We start from the raw sequence: 20,952 nt of genomic DNA, 5'->3' as shown, positions 1-20,952 counted from the left end.
ACAGCAGTTTAGTGATGGAACACCTTTAAAACTGAGACCAGATGCCATAGAAGTGAGTAGAACAACAGGAACAGATCTGTTTTAAGTTGTCAGTGGCTGTTGCTAGTTTGACTTCTGTAGCTAAATCCTAAACTGATATTAAAAAAAAACAAAACCAAAACCTTGAACTAACAGTGATCAAAGTCCAGAAGAATTAACATTTCGTTGGTTCTTCTAGTTTTGACATATGTGTTTCTTAGGTACGTGGTAAAGTATTCACACTGATAACACTAGTGCCTGAATGGGATGCTAGATTACCTATCTCAGATTAGAAAGAAGGGAAAATGTCTTTCCCATGAGTTGTCAAACGTTGGAAAGGTTGCCTACAGAGGTTTTAGAGTCTCCATCTTTGGAAACATTCAAAACCCATGGGGCACAGTCCTGAGCAATTTGCTGACCTGGCCCTACTTTTAGCAAGAAGTTGGCTTGGAGATCTCCAGAGTCCCTTCCAAGCTCAGCAATTCCATGATTCTCAGTTTGTTCCAGAGGTTTGGTCAATTCATCCCAAATTTTCTCTGACAACATGCTGTTGCTTACATGTAGGATTTGTGCACTCTCAGAACCAGGGGGCTGCGGAAGTCTAGTCAGGGTTCCAAAATCCTTTTTTTCTGACAGGTCTAATCTGAGCACAACCAAGAAACGCAGTCCAAAGGACTCCTAACACCACACCCAAACAGTAACTTTTTTTTTCTAAAACAAGGGACCTTATTTTCACAGTAACAAACTTTACAGAATACTTCCTAGGAAGAGGTGAGTTCAGTTTCTTCCTTAGCCCACACAAGGTCAAACCTCCACTGTCTCAATTCTTCAAATTGCATTCTGAGCAGCAGGCTGTAAGGCAGTTTGGAGCAAAGGCATTTCTCGCTTTTTTTAAGATGCTCCCTAAGTTTTATCCAAGCACCCTTTCATATTAATTCATCCAAGTGTTTGGTCCAAGGACTCTAACCGAGTCCTCATTCCAGGTAATTGTCTGGACACAAGGCTGCAACACACACTTTCTTTCTCTACTATCCAGCACTCCCCAGACAATCTGTGTTTCATGAAAAAGCCATCAGTTATAAAAAAAGAAGGAGAGCATGGCAGTTTATTTGTCAACCCTAAATCTTCTCCTTCCCAAGCACTCCAACCATTATTGATTAGAAGATGAGCAGCAATGTCTCCCATTTCCACAGCTGTTTTGTCATGAAAGGACAGAATAAGGCTGCTCACTAGTTTGGAAAAACAACATTTGAATTTCTTCTTCAGAGGATGTTTTTAGGCTATGAATAGGAAATGATAGAAGGGCCTTTTTGCTGCCTGTAATCAGATACAATAAACCAAAGAAAGGAAAAGGGTTTGAGAGTATTCTTCATACCTTGCTTTTTTTTTCTACTTAAAGGGACCTTGTGGTTCTTTTTGGATGCCACTCTGAAGGAGCTAACTCTCCTAAATGGCGTTTATGGGGAATTTTAACATCCTACTTAAATTTCAGGATCAACTCCATAAAATGTAGTAAGTTTTAGGTATCAGGTGCCTTAATGAAATTGGCCCTCGGTGGCTAATATAATATATCACATCAAATCATCAGCAGAAAACTAAAAGTTCACAAGTTTACTGAAACTGCTTGTTCCTCTCACAGCAACAGTGCATGAAAATTATGAGACTCATAATTGTCTGTAGTAGCTATAACCAAAGCAGCAGCTGGTGACAAAATTAAATGAAAAGATCCAGACCTTGTCAGTGCATTGTTCTTACAAAAGGAAATTCATATGGTAATATGCAGTCTAACTCCTTTGTGGACAGAAACTGAATATACAAGAATCCATGTTAACATCTAGAACAGGAGGTAGGCCATTTTAGACATTATAAATATCAGCACTCATCAGTATATGCAAGTGGATAATTAGGGTAATTATTCCAAATTAGCAGCTGCAAGCCCTGCAGATGGGAATTTCAGAAGCTGGTAACTATTGTAAGAAAGCATTTCTGCAATCTGCAAAGGCCTTTTCATGTTTTGGAAAATGTACGTTTAATGACCCTCACACATGCTGTTAAATATTTTTGTTAATATTTCAAACTAAAAATCTTCCCTGCACAAGTATAGTACTTGTGCTTTTCTCTAAAGCCACACTGGGATCTGAGGTGGCCTGGATTTGGAAAGATTTTTCCAAGTATTTAACCTGTTGGCTAAAGTAAACGATGAACCAGGACAAACTGGGACTCAAATTTTGCTTCTGTTCTCAGTCCATGAGGAAAAACAATGTTAATGGCCCTTTCATTGGCTTTCGAAGGCAGCAAAAGGACTCCAGCTGTTTTCCTAGGCTCTACATGAAAACTTCTGAGAGAGCACATTGTCAAAATGCTTGCCAGACTCCAGAAGCTTTTTCCCTGTGCTCATTGTATTACACTCCTTTGAATGACTCAAGGGCGAAAAAAATGCACACATTTTAATTATGAATAATGCTTTTTTCTATAGAGGCTTCTGTGATAGCAAATAGATTATTCAGATTAGAAAGGGATACTTAGAATATTGCTGTGTACAGTAAGTAAATCACAAGCACAAATGGAGCAGGATCTCTTTACTTTTTAGCTTTTACATTATTTCCATTAACTTATGAATTCAGGAAGCAAAAGAAATGTAATCAACAAAAATAGTAAGGCATATAGCTGTAAGATTTTTCCTCATAAAGCTCCTTATCACAGTGAAAAACCTTAATTTTTTAGACACTTTAATATAAAAAAAAATCAGTTGTCTTATAAAGTAAGATTTCAACTTCGGTCAACAAATAAGCCTATGTTTACTCATTTAAATTAGTCCTTATCTAGTTCTTTGAAGATGGAATTTCAGGCAAAAGAAAGCTGAGAAACTAATAATTTTTTGCATTTGAGTAAGGAAAAGATAATTGATCAATGCCTATTTAAGCTTTCTATTTAATTATCTTCAAATTGAAATGAAGGAAAGGAATTTCAAGCTAAAATAATTGTTCTATGGAAAAGTTACGAGTTTTTTTAAAAAATAATATGAAGTCTGAACAGAACAGCTTAGCCTTAGTACAGAAAATTGAACAAAACAGCTTGCAGGGGGCCCATGTAGATGCCAATTAATGCTTTTTCAGCATTTGGAGTTTGTTTTAACTATGTTAACATAGGAGTAATAAAGTTGTGTTAAAAGAGAGAGTATGTTTATATGACAGTTAATAGTGCTGCCAGCTGTAAATAAAAAAAATCTTAAGAAAATATATTTTTGTCTGCATTTTACAAGCCTGATATTACAAGTACCATGGTGTGTAAATACCTTTTAGGTCTTCTAGAATGTCCAGAAACTTTATTCTGACATTAATTTCATACATATTATTAGAAAACGTATTACATATGATTAGAAAATAAACGAGGATGATGTATCACATTTACAGGTTTCAAGTTTGGGAAGATTTTTCATGCTCCCTTTTTAGTCATCATCAAAAGCTGAATAATGGACAAAGTTTGTTTCTTTGCATGATCCCACCCATTTATGTTCATGATCTGTCCTATTTGTATAAGAATATGACTCTTTTTTTTTCTCTAATTTGTGTATACAACATTTTTCTGATCAGTGCCATCTGTTTCATGTCTAGAATGAAAACTGAATTCATCCTCAGTCTATCTTTTTTCCCCTCCTGATCTTGTTTCTTTAATTTAATATCTACTTGTTCATGTCGTTTTAAAACTTCATTTCCCCTTTAATCCCTGTTTGGGACTCAAATTCTTATCACCTGGTGTGGCTAATTCATGTATCTTGAAAGGGCACTGAAGATGACAGGCAGACCATGTCAGTCATTTTAATCCAGTCTCCAGGAGTGCTGGACCCAATGGGAAAATTTACTTCAGTTTCTCAATGGCTTCTGTGTGTAGAAAGTCTCAAATGTTTGACTTGAAAGACTTTTACACATCTTGCTTTGTGGAAACTCCTTGATATATGTTTAACTGGAAGTTCAGATTGATAAATAATGCCATTATACTGTTTAATGTATATGACATCATTAAGTGTATATAGGATTTGATGCTGCCAAGTGCATCAGGTCATCAGACCTGGTCTACTGATGTATTCTATACCATCCTTCTTTTTAACCATGAGTCATTATAATGGATTCCAGAGAGCTGCTTATATCCTTTAAGTTAAGTAAAAGCTTAAGTGTGTTTCTGGATTAGAACCAGAAAACTCAGCACCTTAGAAGATTAAACAAAAAGCAAAGAATCAGCAGTACTGGCAGAGAACAGGCTTGCTGAGTTTATCAGTCTTAAAACATGGCTGATTTCACTTTGGATTGGTAAATCTACTCCTGCACAGTTCTCTGCCAGTTTGTGGTACAGACAGATATCTATTCACCAGCTGTGTCCTACCTGGCTACCAGTCTTTCAAATAGTAAGACCACCTCATCTGCATGAAAGCAGTCCCAACCACATGTGTTAATTAATTGGCTAAGTTCCTGACATGTCACAGGGATTATTTTTCAGTTTCTAAGTAAGAAAAAAAGACAAATTGCCACATGTATGTTTTTTTACGCAAGTTTGCTCTAATTCAGAATCGTATCCATTTATGCCAAAATCATAGCCTAGCTTAGTTTAATACTTCATTTACCTTCATCAAAAGCAGTCAAATCCTCCTATAAGCAGTGCTGGTAAAAGATTCTGAAGTGCTCTACTTTCCATAAGTTTTAGGTCTGAGACAGCTGATCAACTTACTGGTTATCAGATGAAAATCTGAATGCAGACTTTTAGGAGCTAAGCCATTTCCTGAAATTTAGAGCATATCTACAAATGGCTATTGCAGCCCAGCTCACAAACCATGACTTGATTGTTCCTTAGGTTCCAACATGTATAAACTGAAAATTTCCAATCTTACAGTTGGAATTGAATCGATAAATCATTTGGGGACCTCAGGAATTTCTAAGTGATCTTTTTCTGAAGAATGAAAAAATTATGACCTGTCTTGGTAATATGAAAATTCAAGGAAGTATTTAAATATATGAAAATAATAAAACACATTTAGTCTGTGTGTTTATGGTCTCCATTAGGTACCTCAGGATGAATGGGGAGGTTACCCAGCTGGTGGGAAAGATGAAGAGATCCCCTGCAGAAGAATGAGAAGTGGGAGCTATATTAAGGCCATGGGAGATGAAGAAAGTGGAGACTCTGATACTAGCCCCAAGACATCACCAAAATTAACAGTTCGACCAGAGTCTTTATTAAAGTCCATTGGGCAAAGACCACTGGGAGATCATCAAAAGTAAGTTTCATCATACCATGTTATATACCTTTATGAAAGTTGCCATAACTTGGGTAATTTTTCTTTTTGTCCTACTAGTAGCTGTCAGTATCTGTGAGAAAATATGATACTGCAGTTAAAAACCTAACTTTTGTCTTTGCTTTTAATTAGCTACAATTTCCTGTTATTACACAAAGAAAATTTGCCATCCATGTAACAAATCCATTACTTCAGAGAGTCTGTTGTATTTTCTAAAGGGAAGATATCCATATTTTTATCAAAACTCTAAAATTCTGAATACTTCTCTAAAAGGATTAATTTATATTATAACTTTTATTTCATTGCTTTCTCTGAAGGAGAAAATACACTCTACACTAGATATAATAACAAATACATAACTATATATATATTGGGCATCTTACATCCTCTTTATCAGTACAATGTTTTATCTATCTGTTATACTGTACCATACTCATTTGATCACATTGTGTAAGCATTGGTTTGACTGGATTTTTTTTTCACATACACTACTTACAGTATGGCCTACTAAATGACTAAAGCAAATTTTAAAACTATAAGTAAATATATAGTTATATATGTATTCTGATAAATCTTTATTTTTTTCTCTCTTTGTTATCCTTTCAATATATAATTTAAAAAGTGAACTGCAAGCATATTTCTGAAGGCAGTTGCAAAGTGGAAACCTGATTTCAAATCTGCAGTTTCTTTTAACGTGACTGAGTGCTTCTCAAGGCTTAGAAAATTGGTGGCTTTGCCTAGGACAAATACATAAAATGAATAAATTAAGAGTGAAACCTATGGCCAAAGTTTGTTTATTGTTCTGTAGGTGATACCATGTATAGCATACCATAGTGACTCACCTTTTCATAAAATAAAATAACATAAAACAAAACAAAAATTAAAAAACCCAAAATAAAACAATAACCTGAAGCAAAAATCTGTTTGGCTTAATTAAATTATTTAGCTTGCAGTCTTGAAGAAAACTGTCCACTTTCACTATTACTGAAGAGAACAGTATACAACTATATTGGTTCATACAGTTCACTCACACATCTCTGTAGTTTCAATTTAGATGCACAAACAAAGGCTTCAGTACCATGAGCTGCTCTGAGATGGCTGAGATACCATGAAGAAAGGCTGGCAGGTCTCTGCTCTTGATAGGCAACCAAAATCCAGGCAGCATACTTTATGGAATCTCAAAGGATGCCAGACACCTGTTTAGACCACTGAGCCAAACTCTGAACATAAATCTGAAGCATTTGCTACAATATTAGTTCCAATTAAGAAAACTTGACCTATAACATAAGCATTGTTGGCAAACCTGTATCTATCTGATTTCCAGAGGTGAAAAGATGAGCTTCTAATGTCAAGTTATTGGAGGCAATGTTTTACTTTTTTATATCCTCAGTCATTGTATCTGGGCTGAATCTTGGGTTTGAGGTTCACTGGATACGTCGACTGGTTCAGTCTGAATTTGTGGAAGTCCCAGGGGAACAAAAGAGGTGGTTGATTCTCAGCTTGTGAGTATATGTAAGTGGGATCAGATTGTTCATGATCAGGAACCCATAATTTCTCAGCCATGGTAGGCAGAGACACACAATATGAATACTGCAGCCCTTTTTTTCCTCTTAAATGGCTCTGAAAGCTGTGGGTCCTGCAAAAGGGCATCTTATCCAAAGGGACAACATGTGGTAAGAGAATGATCTAGTGTCTGTTGTCTGGCTGTCTTGCTGATGGTAAACTAAATATTTTCAGAACACAGACCTGGTTATAGAAACCTGACCCTGTACACTGAGAAGGTTTTGGAGTGGTCTCCAGCAGACTTATCACCTGTGTCTATTAGCACTGTCCCAGTCTCTGCCTGGCCATGTTCTGGGCATTGATGTCTGCTGGGGATTATTTCCCAGAAGACAATTTGAATGCAGCCTTCCTGTTTTGGAGACTATGTCATATCCCTGGTAGTACCATAAACCAAAGTCTTTTCTCAGAGACAGTTCCAACTTTCCAAGTACTTAGGCCAAATGAAATGTGTTGTATTTATGGTTGGACCTTTCCCACATGAATGTAGAACAGCACAAATTTTCCTGTGAGTGGAAGGTCTCAGTGTCTGCCCTAGACCCCAAGAGCATATGAACAGATCCAGAAGCATCTAGACATATGTATTAAAACAAAAAATTTGTTTTGAGAAAAAAAGTCTTCCTGATCTGTTAATACTGAAGGAAGGTGGTTGCTAGTAGGTCAATACCAAATGGTGTGTCTTCTGTCAGTTTTCCATGTATTGTAAAATACATCACTCAGAATATTGATTAAAACAGGGGTGTGAGGCTGCTGCAGTATACTGGGGTTGACAGCTGTTTCTGTTTGTCATCCCAAAGGATTTACTGGCATAGTTACCACTAACTGCAGTCAGAAAAGGAGAAAGCTTTTTGTTCTTCTGTGAAATATTATTAGGGCCTCTGCTGAGAATGTGTTGCAAACACTGCACTAGGACTGCTGCTGACAGGTATCTTTAAATTCTTATTTTTCTCTTAAGTTGAGGGGCAACACCTAACAGACCTGCTAGCCTAACAGACTTTTTTTTCTGGTGAACTTCAGGCAGAAATGTGACAACTATGCTGGTTCTTGCATGTCTTTCTTGCAAAAATCTGCAAATTTCAGCAGCCCGTAAGCAGAGAGAAAATTTCTCACCTCACAAGAATACATAGTACTGATCCTAAACCTGTTTCATCAGTAGCCACCTCCTCCCAGTATGTCTCTGTGTCCCTGTCACTGTGGTTACCCTTTATGTCTGGTGGGTTTCTATGAAGGACGTAGCAAGGGGTGCTGGTTATGGAGCCTTCCATCCTCCTCAGTCACAGCTCAGTAATCCCTCTGTATTCTGAGTACCCTTTGTGCTACTCATGTCTCTGCTGAGCCAGAAGCCAATGTTTTGAACAGCATTCCTGCATGTGTTACATGTACCTAATACATGCCAGTGTTTCTGGCATGTGTTATGAGAAATTACATAATTCAAGATGTCAGATGCACTAGCTGGCCATTTACCTTGCTTACCGGGATGGAGAGAGCTAATGGAGGGATATAAATTGGGGCTTTTTATTCCTTTAGTCCCCTGCTCGGATGGACAGGATAGATCAGGGTTGGGATCTGATAGAGCACCCGTAAACCTGTATAAAAAATTGAATATCAAAAAATTTGCCAGTATGAAAACTTGCATTGGCTGCAAAATGTATGTAAGAGGGTTTCATAAGAATAAGCCTAGTTTTCTATCAGTATCCTGAGTATGATAAAGTGAAAATTAGAAAAGCCCTCGCTTAGCCCTCAACAGACCTTTGACTTGTGTGTATATTTCTCCTCTGAGTTTTACGAGACGCCTTTGCAAGGAGTTTTTCCCATTTAAATTTTTTTTTCTACTTTGACAAAAGTAAGCCCCTGTTTTGTTGGCTTGTGTTGCTCAAAGATTCAGCAAGTGGAACATTAAAGATTCATGAACAATAAAAATGCACATTTGTACCTGAATAATAATTTCATTTAACAACATACAAGTAGGTGGATGTAACTGATTTAACAGAAGCATTAAAATTCTTAAATCACTTCATTTAAGCTACCCTTGGAAAGGAGTATATTTTACTCCAAGTGGGAATACAAAAGAAGGGCAGAGTCTGACCACTGCTGCTTTTCACAGATGGCAGAAGCAGGACGTGTGCCCAACCCCTGCCATCTGATCACCACCTCTGTCAAACCACTTGCACTGCCAGCCTGACCCCCGCCTGCTCTCAGCCTGGGCCACCTGGCTCTCTTCTAGATAATGCCCAAGCATCATTCAGGGACAAACCCTGTGGGATGCAGCCACCCTCTCCATAGGATCAGAAAGTTTAGTCATACAGTCCAGTTGGCCAAAGGGTCAGGTAATGGACCTAGCTTATTTCTGAGTATTGTTATAGCCTAAGTGACTCAAATTTTGCTGGATTTTTCAAAAAGTAAATGCACCTTAATGTCTAGATTTCTCACTGAAGATAAATGGCTTTCAATTCTTTCTCTCTGAATGCTGTTTCAAAAGATTGAATAGTACGTTGTGCTACATAGTCCTATAACATCAAGTCGGAAGTCAGTGTAATTTATTATTATTATTAAATTGCTTTTGAGTGGAATATAATGCAATAAGGCTTGTTGTGGTGGAGACAGAACACATGCTTGATTATGCTTCCTTTCCAACTTTTTGCTTTCTTGGACTGGTGCCCGCAATCCCATTTATTGTGGAAATTATCTTGACTCCCAGAAGTCCACAAGAAAAAATATTCAAGTATTTTATTTTTTTTTTTTATTTTGCATTATGACTATGTCCCATGCAAAGCAAGATAGCAGGCAAGATGCATATGTATAAAGCAAGATTTATTGTACATAACAAACAATCTTAAAAGCTAGACTAAGAAGGTATAAATCAGAATTTGAGTGTTAGGATATTTGGATAGCAAAACAAGTTTTTAGGGTAACAAAGAAAAAGGTATCTTGACAACAAGATATGCAGATAATCGAATATCTGGGTAACTGTTACACAAGGCTAACTGAGTACTCACAAATTACTTATCAGTAGGTCTTATAGTAGTTCTAGAACAGTAATACCTATAGGCAATATGGTAATACAATGATTGCAGTTTTTGAAAGGATCCTAAAGTCTTGAGGTTAAGAATTCATATACAGAGATTTGATACTTCCTACTCTTGTATGGCTATGGCTGGGTATCCCTTTGCTTTCAACCTCTTGAGGAGCAACAACTCAAGCAGGCATCCCTGCTGGAGGGGAGAAGGTCCAGAACACCTAGAGCAAGTGTACAGGATTCTCACCAGTGAAAACATGGGACTAAACTTTTATAGAATAAAGTGATTGGCTGTTGTCATATAACTGCTTAGCCATACCTCCAAAATCCTCTGTTGGAGAACAAAAGGGAAACAGAGGAAAATCCAAGAAAGCTTCCAACTCTTGGAAGGTACTTTGCACAAGGCAGTTTGGAGCAGGTTGGTAGCATGCTGCTAGGTATTTTCATTTACATTGAAGGTCAAAACAGCTAAACAGTTTATGTAACTGGTAGCTGAAACAAAGGGAATTTCTGTCCTAAATAAGTTTTATGTAATCCTAGAAGGTAGACTTACCCACATAAATTTTAAGGGTATTCTTCCAACCTGGTAAACATTATTTCTCTGTATTTGTAACAAAAACAAGCAAAGCTGAGGATGGAAGCATCAGAGACACTAGGATCCAGAAAGGAAAGCTAAAAAGAAAAGAAGCATTTGTGACTATGTGGTGGAAGAACAATTCTGTGACTAAAGGTAATATTCTGGTTACTTGATACTTCTTGTTTCAGGAATAGTACTTAATATACCGATTATGTAAATGAACAGGATAGCACTGTAGAAATAGCAAGTTCCACTTTCAGTATCTCCTCTCTGAGTAAAGTAGTTTAAGCTAATATGCCTAAGTATGATCTGAAATGGCTGTGACGCAAGTGTTTTCTGGGCTTAAGGTAAAACAGATCAAAGTGGTAATCTGAGTTAAAATAACCTTCCCCTGCCTTTTGCCTTTTCAAAGTGAGAGATTGCATCTCTCTATAACTTATGATGGCTTACAAAATATCTCAACTGTGATCCAAGGTGCGTTCACCTGTTGGTTCTGCAAATGCCATTATGGCAACAAAGATGTTGCCAAAGCACACAGCAAGAAAGTTAAACGGTATTAAGCTCTGAGAACACTGAAATGCCAGAGCCTTTGGCTCAGCAGAAGTCATGGAATAGTGTACGGTCCTCTCCACTTGAAAAAAAAGATCTGACCATTTGGAACCATTTATGCTAACCATAGTACACTTAATGACATGAGAAAGTGAAAACCAAATCAGAAATCTGGAAGAATTGCATAAGACTAAAACTCTGTCTTTTCGTCCATCTTTGCCCATGACAGTGTCAACACCACGATGTTTAGTGATGGGCAGATTTGTGGAGAGAAATACTACTTGCTAAGTACACAGTGAGAAAAGTTGGTATGTAGTAGATAATAGTGCAGAAGTGGGTGTGCTGCAAAAACTTCACAGACTGAGGGTTTAAGCACATCTTCCTTGCCAGAGAAATTAATGTCCTATTTCAATGCTATCCATAGCTGCACACCAGCGATGCCAGTGTTTTTTTAATTTTTAAGGGTAAACTTCAATTTACTGTTAACACTTCTGCATTTTAAAATAGGAATGGTTTTGAAGCCATTCCTGAGCAGTATTTTCAATAGAAGATATGGGAAAATCACCAGAAAAGTAACCTTCATCTTTTATATGCATTTTATTTATCTTTGTTTTTTCCTCAGTCTTCTGCCTCTAAAAAGCCTCATTACACACTTCATTAGTAGCTTTCTGAAGCCCTATAGTGTACTAGCATCTACTCAGAGTCTTTGAGGGGTGAAATTGGAGATATACTGAGGAGAGTTTGAGGGGTAATTAAAAAAGCCTTATCAACTAACAACACTATTAGTGGGCCACTGGCACCATGATAGTGTTCTCTGCTGTAGTCAGTAAGGTCTGGGTTAGATTAGATCAGAGGGTTAAGAGGAAATGCTGAGGAAGGTCAATGAGTAATCTGGCTGCCTAGGAAGTATCTTCCACAGGGTCCCCATCCTTTCTTCCTTTGTAGAATAATAGAAAATACTCTTAAATAGTGTTAGGCACCTTTTACCCTTAGTAGTATGAAACCTGGGGAGTAATTGAGCCCAGATCTCCTGCTTCATTGTGGCTAATACTGGCTTTATGTTGTAGGGCTGACATGTATTAGCCTGGATTAGGGTTGGAAAGGGGATCCAAATGGCTCTGAACAAGGTGCAGAGTCTTCTTAGGAATAAAACAAGCTCTTGTCAAAAAGATGCAATTTAGTGATGGATTGTGGTGAAAATGCAGTAAGATTCAGGCCAGTTTCACAAGAATACTGAGATCCAAGAGAATAGGTGTTTCTGGTTTCTGGTGCTTATTCATTATGGACTTACATGGATGTTTCAGCTAAGCTCATGTTTAGATGCTGCACTGAGTCCTGATAGTCTGGAGTCTACATTTGTTCTTCCTAATTATGATTTTTTTTTTTTTTTTTTTTTTTTTTTTTTTTTTTTTTTTTTTTTTTGCATGTGTTCATTTATACATGATAAAATATAAGTGGAAAAAGTGGGAAAAAAATTATGTATTTTCCTGAAGAAAATTATGAATCTTTCACTTCCGTAAAGAGATTTAGGAATGTACATCCAATACTTGAAATCTGTTTAGAGCCTCAGATCTATTTACTGTACTGCATGATCTTAAGTTTTTTCTGTAACATCTGCCTGAGTTTTGCTGTTGCTGACTAGTTCACTTCCTACTCTCCAGGGCAAGCTGAAAATAGGATATTGGAACAAGACTTTTAGGATTAGCCATATGTGCACCTCTGTCACCTCTCACAAACAATAGCTCTGATAGATTTCCCACATCAGACTTTTTTATTACGTGCATATTCTGCATGATTTGGAGCACAAGCTTGATTTAGCCTACATCCTCTGTATCTGTGCAAGGGCTGATCAAACCACCAGACTGTTTAACTATTCTGGATGATTTCCTACCATTCTCTTTAGGTTCATGTTGTACAAAATCCCTAAATACTTACTGACAAGAAAGGTTCTGTCCAACTAGTGATTAGTAGTAATTTCATAGGGACAGAAACAGTAATCTCCACCTTTTTGCTAACATGTTCCTGTAATAAATCTAATGTTTAATATCTTTCAGAAACCTTTTTTTAAAAAAAGGGCTATGGAACAATGATAAAATATATAGGCATCTTAAAAAATTAATTTGGCCCATATTCTTATACCTATCACTGTTCAAAGTGAAGCTCTGTGAAGTGGCAAAGATTAGAGAAGAAATTCTTTGCTACTGCTAAATTCACAAGATTTATATGTACTTTCCCTTTGTTCAGAGAACCAGACAAACTGTGTTATTCTGAAGAGAGAATCAGACTTAATGTCTCTACTCTGAGTTCTCCAGTGGGCTGCATGCAGGCACATCTGTGCTCCTTTGCAGAGCTCTATTGACTTCAGCAGGGACCCACAGAGCCACAGTGGGACTCGCAGCTGCTCTACAATGGCACTGCTAGCTAAGTGTAATCATTACATGCTGGTCGATGGGTTTTTTCATTCACCTACAAAGATATAGTTAAGATAGATCTCCAGATAGAGAAATGAATATCCATTGAAATGCAAATCTCTCAATAAAATAGGTTTTGATAACTTATGCTACCTTGCTAATCCTAATGCACCCTCCTTTCAGGTGCCCAAGATTAATTCTTTTACAAATTTTGTCGTTTTATCCCAGAATGATACTTCTGAATGATCCTGATTTAAACAGAGCTGATTGATTGCTCCATTCATTCTCAGATTTTTGGACAAATGCAGGCGTGCTCATGAAAATAAAAATGTACTATTTTAGTATATTACAATTCCAAAAATTAATTTGATGGAAAATGGACTTTCTTTATTTCTGATTCTCCCTTAATAAACCTGAGAAATCCATTCAGAGTCAGAAGATAATTTTCTTGATGCAGCTTTTAGAGGCCTGTAAATATTTTACTTCACTTTTGGTATCATCTTGACCCAGAGTGCACTGGTAGCTGAACATTTGGGAGAGAGCAGGGGAGTGACCACTATATTGAATTTGGGTAGATCAAGGAATGACCTTGGCAAGTGTTCAACATTTGCTGCATTGTTGGCATAATGTCCATACTTTTTAAAGGAAGGATATTAGGTTTATGACAAAGTGTATGATATCAATCACTTACTAGAACATAAAATATATACAGTAAAAAATAAAAATAATAAAAAAGAAATGTATCAGAGAACCCTTTCTGAGGACTCATAAACTTTATTTTTCCGCTAGGCTTGTCTTGATTGTCACTCACTGCTGCTCAGAAATCTGCATTTGTAGGGAGAAGTTAGGGAATTTCTTTGGGATTTTTTGACCCCGGTTTTTCTATAAGCTTTAAAACTGTGTCAGTCTCTAAATCTGGCATTTCAAGGTGTACCAAAAGTGAAACTGTGTTAGTTTACTATCATACATACCTTTTTACCAAATGACAAAAAGATTTGTCTTCTGCAAAACATTCAGTGGTTTCATAAGTCATGGTAGGTACAGTACTGCATGTTGTAATTCCACCTTAGAGCAATACTTGTCATAGAGCAATAACAAGAGACAAGACTTAAGGAAACTTGTCACAAACCATTCTGAGTGCTCATCAGTATCTGAACTCAGTGACAACAAAGCATGGCCTGAGTGCTTCACAAAAAGATCAATGTCAAGTAAGGAATGCCTGAAATCCAGCACCGTGTGCTAAAGTTGTTGGACTGTTTCAAACATTATCCATGGACATATAAACTTCCCAAAATGTATATAAAAACAATGGCATGCAGGGAAAAAAAACTATTTACTAGCTATTTACTGTCTATGAAGTAAACATCTTACTGCTTTAAAAAGAGAGGAGTAAATCAATGTCTAAATAAAAAATGGCTAAAGATGAGGAAATAAGAGTTCTTCTCTTATCATAGATCAGTGCTTAATAGCAGATATTGGATTAGCTTTTATGATTGTTTCTTTCATTAAAACATGTTCTTAATAGCTGTCTCATTTCCGTTACATGGCATATTTGAGGAAAAGATAAGGAGATGTAGCTGTGCTCTTTCATCTCATGAAATCTCTTTACAAATGTTATCTATTTCTTTTTGCTTACAATATAAGTAAACTCAAATTTCTACATCTTTTATGCTCTGTTGAGCTCTGCTACAAGACATAGCAAAACACAGAAGGAAATGTGTTTTCTGGAGTCAAAAGAGTAAAAAATGTCTTTTTTTACTATTTTTGTAGCACATCTTATTGCTTGTTCAGCTAAAATATTTTTGAGCAGTTATTTTGCCCCATTATGCTCTTAAATTTCAGTTTTGGTGAGCTGTGGCCAAGAACAGTTAATTTCAACAAGAAGGAGAAAAGTTTGCACTCTTGTGGAAGCCAGTGTTCCCAATGAGGCAGTAAGATGAGCTGGCTGCAGCAAGGACACTTCTGACATATAGGGGTGTCAAGGGTACTTTTGAAATCTACAGAGAACAGAAAAAAGACAAGTTGCCAAATGCTGACTTCTGTGATGATGTTTTGGAGGTCTGCACAGGACAACTGTGAGCTGGGAATTAAGAGGATTCTAGGGAGCAGCAAGGATTCGGATCTGGTTGGATGTTTTGGTAAATGGAGTTTCTTGGGCTGGAAGGAGGGGCAACTTTCAGACAGGAGAAGGACATATGAGGTTTGGATTCAGAAGCCTCAGTCTTCACAGACTAGAGGAATGCAGCAAACAGAGGCTGTGATGCAAGACTCCAAGAAATTCTTTTTTGGATTGCTGCCTTTTTCCTTATTCTGTATCTATGTTTTGCTGCTAATGTAAGCAGCCTAACCCCTTTCCCATTCAATCCACATCAGAGTGATACATTGTCCCAGATGTGCTATCAGATAGACTGTCCTGGATAAGAATGCCATACTGTAGTTCACTTTATGTGGTGATAATACAGTATTTTCTCCTCCCCAGATGCACTCAGGCAAAATGCTGAGCACTGCAAGTGCTGTTGCAAATTTGGCTGTCTTCGCTGCAAGTCCCTAAAGCCTTGCTTATAGAGAAGTAGTTCTGAAGACCTTCAAGCTCCTTATATGGAAATGCCTTATTCCTAAAAGTTTCTCTAGGCTTTGAACCTTCCTTGCAGCTAAGATACTTATTAAATTTAAGACCTCTTTCTAGCTGCCCTGGACTTGCCCTGGCCAATGGGAAGGGGAAAGCAGCCCTTGAGGGCAAAAAAGCTTTTAAAAGGAAATCTATCCCTAAGATCTTGTTTGATTGGAAGAGCAAATGGAAAGAGCACTGACATAGCAATTTAATTTCTCCTATTAGCCTCATCTCTTTTTCCTTCTTCACAATATCAAATTTTACAGCCACCTATTTGATCCTAATGTGTATTTGTGTGGTTCTGAAGATGTCATGTCAAACCAGCTCATGTGCTCATGTTTGTCTTGCCCTTTTTCAGTGATCAGCTGAGATATAAGATGATCTACTACAGAGCATAAAAGAAAATTATTTTCCTTTATCAAAGGAACAGAAGATAGATAGATAGATAGATAGATAGATAGATAGATAGATAGATAGATAGATAGATAGACTGATTGATTTATTGGAAATTATGATCAAGAATTTTTTTCTCAGTTTATAGACAGGGTGGATGTCATTAAAAAGTTGTTTCCAAATGTCATACATGGGGTATGCTTTGCAGCTTTGTTGACAAATATAAAAGTTCCTTGAGCAACAGATAATGACATCTGAGAGCATCTTCCTGATGTTCCTTCTGGGTTTATGGCATGTTGGTGCTGGATCATGTTTATAGCAAGATCATATTGTTTAATATCCCTTGAGCCTTTTATACTAGAAGATAGCTTGGTGTGTATATCTTAGAAATTAAAACTGATCTTTCCTTTTATAAGGAAAATTTAGAAGTATTCACCAAATAAATGCATGTGAAATTGCTTGTACAGCCCAATATACATAACATTTCTTCTATTTTGCTACAGTCCTATGAATCAATTTCTGTCCTCTGATAAATGAAAAATTATTTAACTATCGGGTAATGTCCAAACTCATCCATCAAAGGCTTCTTTCCCTTATAAATTATTACTGTAGAAATTCTTGATTGTATTTTGTGATAGCAATACCTCACACAGATAATGAAATACTGGGTTGTTTGGCATCACTTATCAAAGGAGACAGTTATTAGGAGCCGTTTCAAATTAATTCATTTTTAAATATTTTATAAAAGAGCTAATAATTTATAATTATTATATGCATACTGCATAAGTGGGCTAAAGGGGACTTTATGAAATTCCATGTGAAGAAGTGCAAAGTCTTGTACCTGGGAATACATAATCCGAGAGTGCAGCTCAGGCTGGGATCCACTTGGATAGAGAGCATCCTTGTAGAAAGGGACATGGGGGTCTTGGTGGACAACAGGCTCAACATGAGCAAACAGTGTGCAGCAGCAGCAAAGAAAGCCAACAGGATGCTGGGTTTCATGAACAAGGGCATCACCAGAAGAGACAAAGAAGTCATCATCCTGCTCTACTGAGCACCACACCTGGACTATTGTGTTCAGTTTTGGTCCCTGCTGTACAAAAAGGATCTGGACAGACAGGTGAGGGTCCAGAGAAGAGCCATGAGGATGATCAGAGGACTGGGTCACCTGCCATACAAAGAGAGGCTGAGAAAACTGGGTCTGTTCAGCCTTGAGAAGAGAAGGCTTAGGGGAGACCTTATTACAATGTTCCAGTAAAGAAGATGGAGACTCCCTGTTTATAAGGAGGGACATGGACAAGACAAGGAGCAATGGGAAGAAGTTGCTCCTGGGAGGATTCCATTTGAACGCAAGAGGAAAATTTTTCATTTTGAGGACAGTCAGACATTGGAATGGTCTCCCAGGGTAAGGGGTGTATTCCTCCACTTTGGAAAGTTTGAAGTCTCAGCTCAATGGGGTGCTGAGACATCTCATATGAACAATAAGATTAGATGAGTTGGACTTGATCCTTGAGGTCCCTTAATCTGACATTCTGTGATTCTATGATATTTAATACTATTGCCTCTATAATTTTTTGTGTGGCACATATTTTAATGAACAAATCTCAAATGTCTCCTTCACAAAATGCTTCTGACCTCAGAATCCCAGATTTTACCATCTGATGACAAGCTGAAGGTCCAGAGGAGACTTATCTAACTGTTATAAAAAAAACTGTTCTTAAAATACTAAATGAACAATATCAGACAGTTTTAGTATCAGTCTACTGATCTAGTCATCAGCCTGCTTCCTATAGAGAAGAGGTTTAGTTACATCTAGCACCTAAATATAGATAGGGAGGCTCTACACCATTGTGTCTAAGCTGTTCTATTTGTCTTCATATCTGCGGGAAGAAAAAATGATGCTACAGTTCTTGCTTTCATCGTCTAAAAGCAAATCAGAGCCACTATCAGACACCTATCTTAATCTGCAAGTCACTTTGACTGCAATGACCTAATTAAGCTCTGATCACATGCCTGCGATGGCAAATCATACATTTTCATTTTGGTTTTAGCAGTTATAACACAGTTTCTACATAGTTAACCTCTGTCTTGAGGTTACCACACTATTCCATAGAAGGCACTGAAAGGAGACAAAGAAAAAATATTTGTCCTTCAGAAAAATCTCTTAAGAGTTAAAAAAAAAAAATTCCTACCCTGCACCAGGGTGAAAACTAAATTTGTCCTTTTTTTAAGGAAGGCAGCCCAAATTACAAAAGCAGATAGCCCACCCACTGGCAGATGCACTGAGAAGGCAATGCTGTGTCTATGTTGACCCTAAGATGGCCAAGCTAAGGAGAACACATGGAAGTGCTTGAGAACAGATATGTGGGACCCTGGGTCATCTCACCTGTCTGACACAAAGTACATGTCCACACATGGAGACGGAGCTCAGCACAGCTTTCTGTGGTACTCAAGAGCTGTGATAAGAGGCCTGAGATTCCCTGAGTGCTCCCTAGGATTGCTTCCAGCCCAGTCTCAGGCTGTGTCCCTTTTGTTAAGGAAGGCTGAATTCTTCCTTGAGCACCGGCCTATGGTTATGCTCAATGTGTGATAAGTGTGGGCTAAGAAACAACATTTGTGCCTCATTTGGCACTGGGAGTTGAACCTTTCTCATTCAGTGAGTGGTCTGTTCCTTCCTGCCCCTTCCACAGGGCAATTCCTGACAGCCCAGGTGTGTGGCACAGCCACAGCTGCACTGACTCATTCTGCCAGTTCAGTGTCCATCAGTCAGTATGGCCAGTGCTGATGGACATTCAGCTGCCACAAATCTATTGTTCCAAGAAACTGTATTTTCGTTAAAACTTCCTGTAAGGAATAAATACTAAAAATGTCTATTTACCTCATGAAACCTACAATTTTCTGAAACATGAATAAATTTGTGCACTGCCATTTAAAGCAGTATCACATGGCTCCTACAATCTGTTTTTCACAGGTTCTGAGAACTCTGGTAAACCTTGTTCACAACTTTGATGTTTTTTTTTAAATTTTGTATTTAAGGAGATTTCTTCTTGTATACTTTTTTTATTTTTCTGGGGTGGTAGATAATATATCTGACATAAAACATGAAGACTAACATACCCTTGGAGTGAAAGCATACAAAAGGGGCTTAGTGTGATGTTAGGGTCCCAGGGTCTCCAAACTGGGCTATACGTTCTAAGAAAATCAAATCAATTCTAGAGGTTCATACAGTTGCCTCAACTACATTATTAATCTTTTTTTTTTTTTTAGCTGGATGTGGGATATTTTTATCTTTTGTATATCAGTCCTTTGAAGATAAAAGGTCCCTTGATACCTAGCACCTTGATGAAAAAAAGCTGACAAGTAACAGATTTTATCCATGAAGAAACAGTTTTAGTTGCTTTGGTTTATGCTTTAGCTCTGGTTCTTGTTCCTGTTGACATAGACATTCTTTTTAGTAAAGTTCAACGTTAATAGTCAGGAGGACTGATGATGTTGAAGTACAGCAAACACTTACAGTTCCATATCATCTAGGCAGCAGAACTGCAGACAGATTCTGTGCTTGTGCTAAGGTGTTTGACTACAACAGATCTATCATGCTTTAGAGAGATTTTTGGCCCTGGGGAACGGATTTGTGAATCTCATACAAATTACTGTCTTTAGTGTCCTAATTGATTCCATCTGTAGTTTTACACCCTTTCCTTTTTTTTCTTCCTCTTTCCTTTTATAGTCAGAGCTACCTTCAAACTGCAAGTGACGTGCCTGGGGGTCACAACCTGGATCCCTCTGCAAACTACAATTCCCCAAAGTTTCGCTCAAGGAATCAGAGCTATATGAGAGCAGTGAGCACGCTCAGTCAGGCCAGCTGTGTTAGTCAGGTGGGAAATTCTTGTTATAACTTTTCTTATAGGTTAATCACAGATGCAAGAGGTGTTACTAGTGGATGGTTTAGGTTTTTAATAATTAATATGGAATGGAGGATATGAATTGTCAAAGTAATTCAGTTCTAAGGAATGTGACCCTTGTTCATAATTTCCAAAAGAATACTGAGTGCTGGAAGCAAAGGACACTGTCCTGTTTCATATTTTCCATTTATTTTTTATTAACAATATAAATACTGGTATTTTTGCTTTCAGTCTATATTCAAAATTTAAATGTTAAGAAGATTCAGACTGAGGATAAGGGGCACGCTCCTACAATAGTCATCCTCTGAAAATATATATCCTAATTTCAGTAAATGTGAGTTGACAAATTAAGATACAGATTGAATAATAATGCTCCAAAGGAGCAGTGATTCATCTTTAAGCTCAATCTCTCACTCTTCTTGGGTGAGAGAATAAGACCCATCAGTTATTCTCTGTCCAGAGACTTCTGGAAAGACATTTTTTTTCACCCTGCTGGTTTTATGTTGGTGAGTTAGTACTGATACATGTTGAAGTGAGATCTGAATCAGGCCTGAAATACAAGCAACCTTATAAAGTACGTGCATGTTCTGTTTAGCAGAGGACTTGATGTAAAATTTCCAATGTTTCTAAT

General features: G+C 37.5%; 1 protein-coding gene across 12 annotated transcripts in view; it reads left to right on the top strand.

Moving 5' to 3' along the window:
* DLGAP2 (DLG associated protein 2) overlaps nt 1-20,952 on the top strand; it is a 359,052-nt gene that overhangs the window by 284,001 nt on the left and 54,099 nt on the right. For all 12 annotated transcript variants that reach the window (XM_071741783.1, XM_071741780.1, XM_071741784.1 and 9 more), the window contains 2 exons: nt 5,073-5,284; nt 20,147-20,294. In XM_071741783.1, the coding sequence (XP_071597884.1) occupies nt 5,073-5,284; nt 20,147-20,294 (360 nt within the window). The remainder of the gene's footprint in view (nt 1-5,072; nt 5,285-20,146; nt 20,295-20,952) is intronic.

This window comes from Heliangelus exortis, chromosome 3, assembly GCF_036169615.1.
Source record: "Heliangelus exortis chromosome 3, bHelExo1.hap1, whole genome shotgun sequence".
Taxonomy (NCBI): Eukaryota; Metazoa; Chordata; class Aves; order Apodiformes; family Trochilidae; genus Heliangelus; species Heliangelus exortis.
This window is presented reverse-complemented; position numbering and strand designations above follow the sequence as displayed.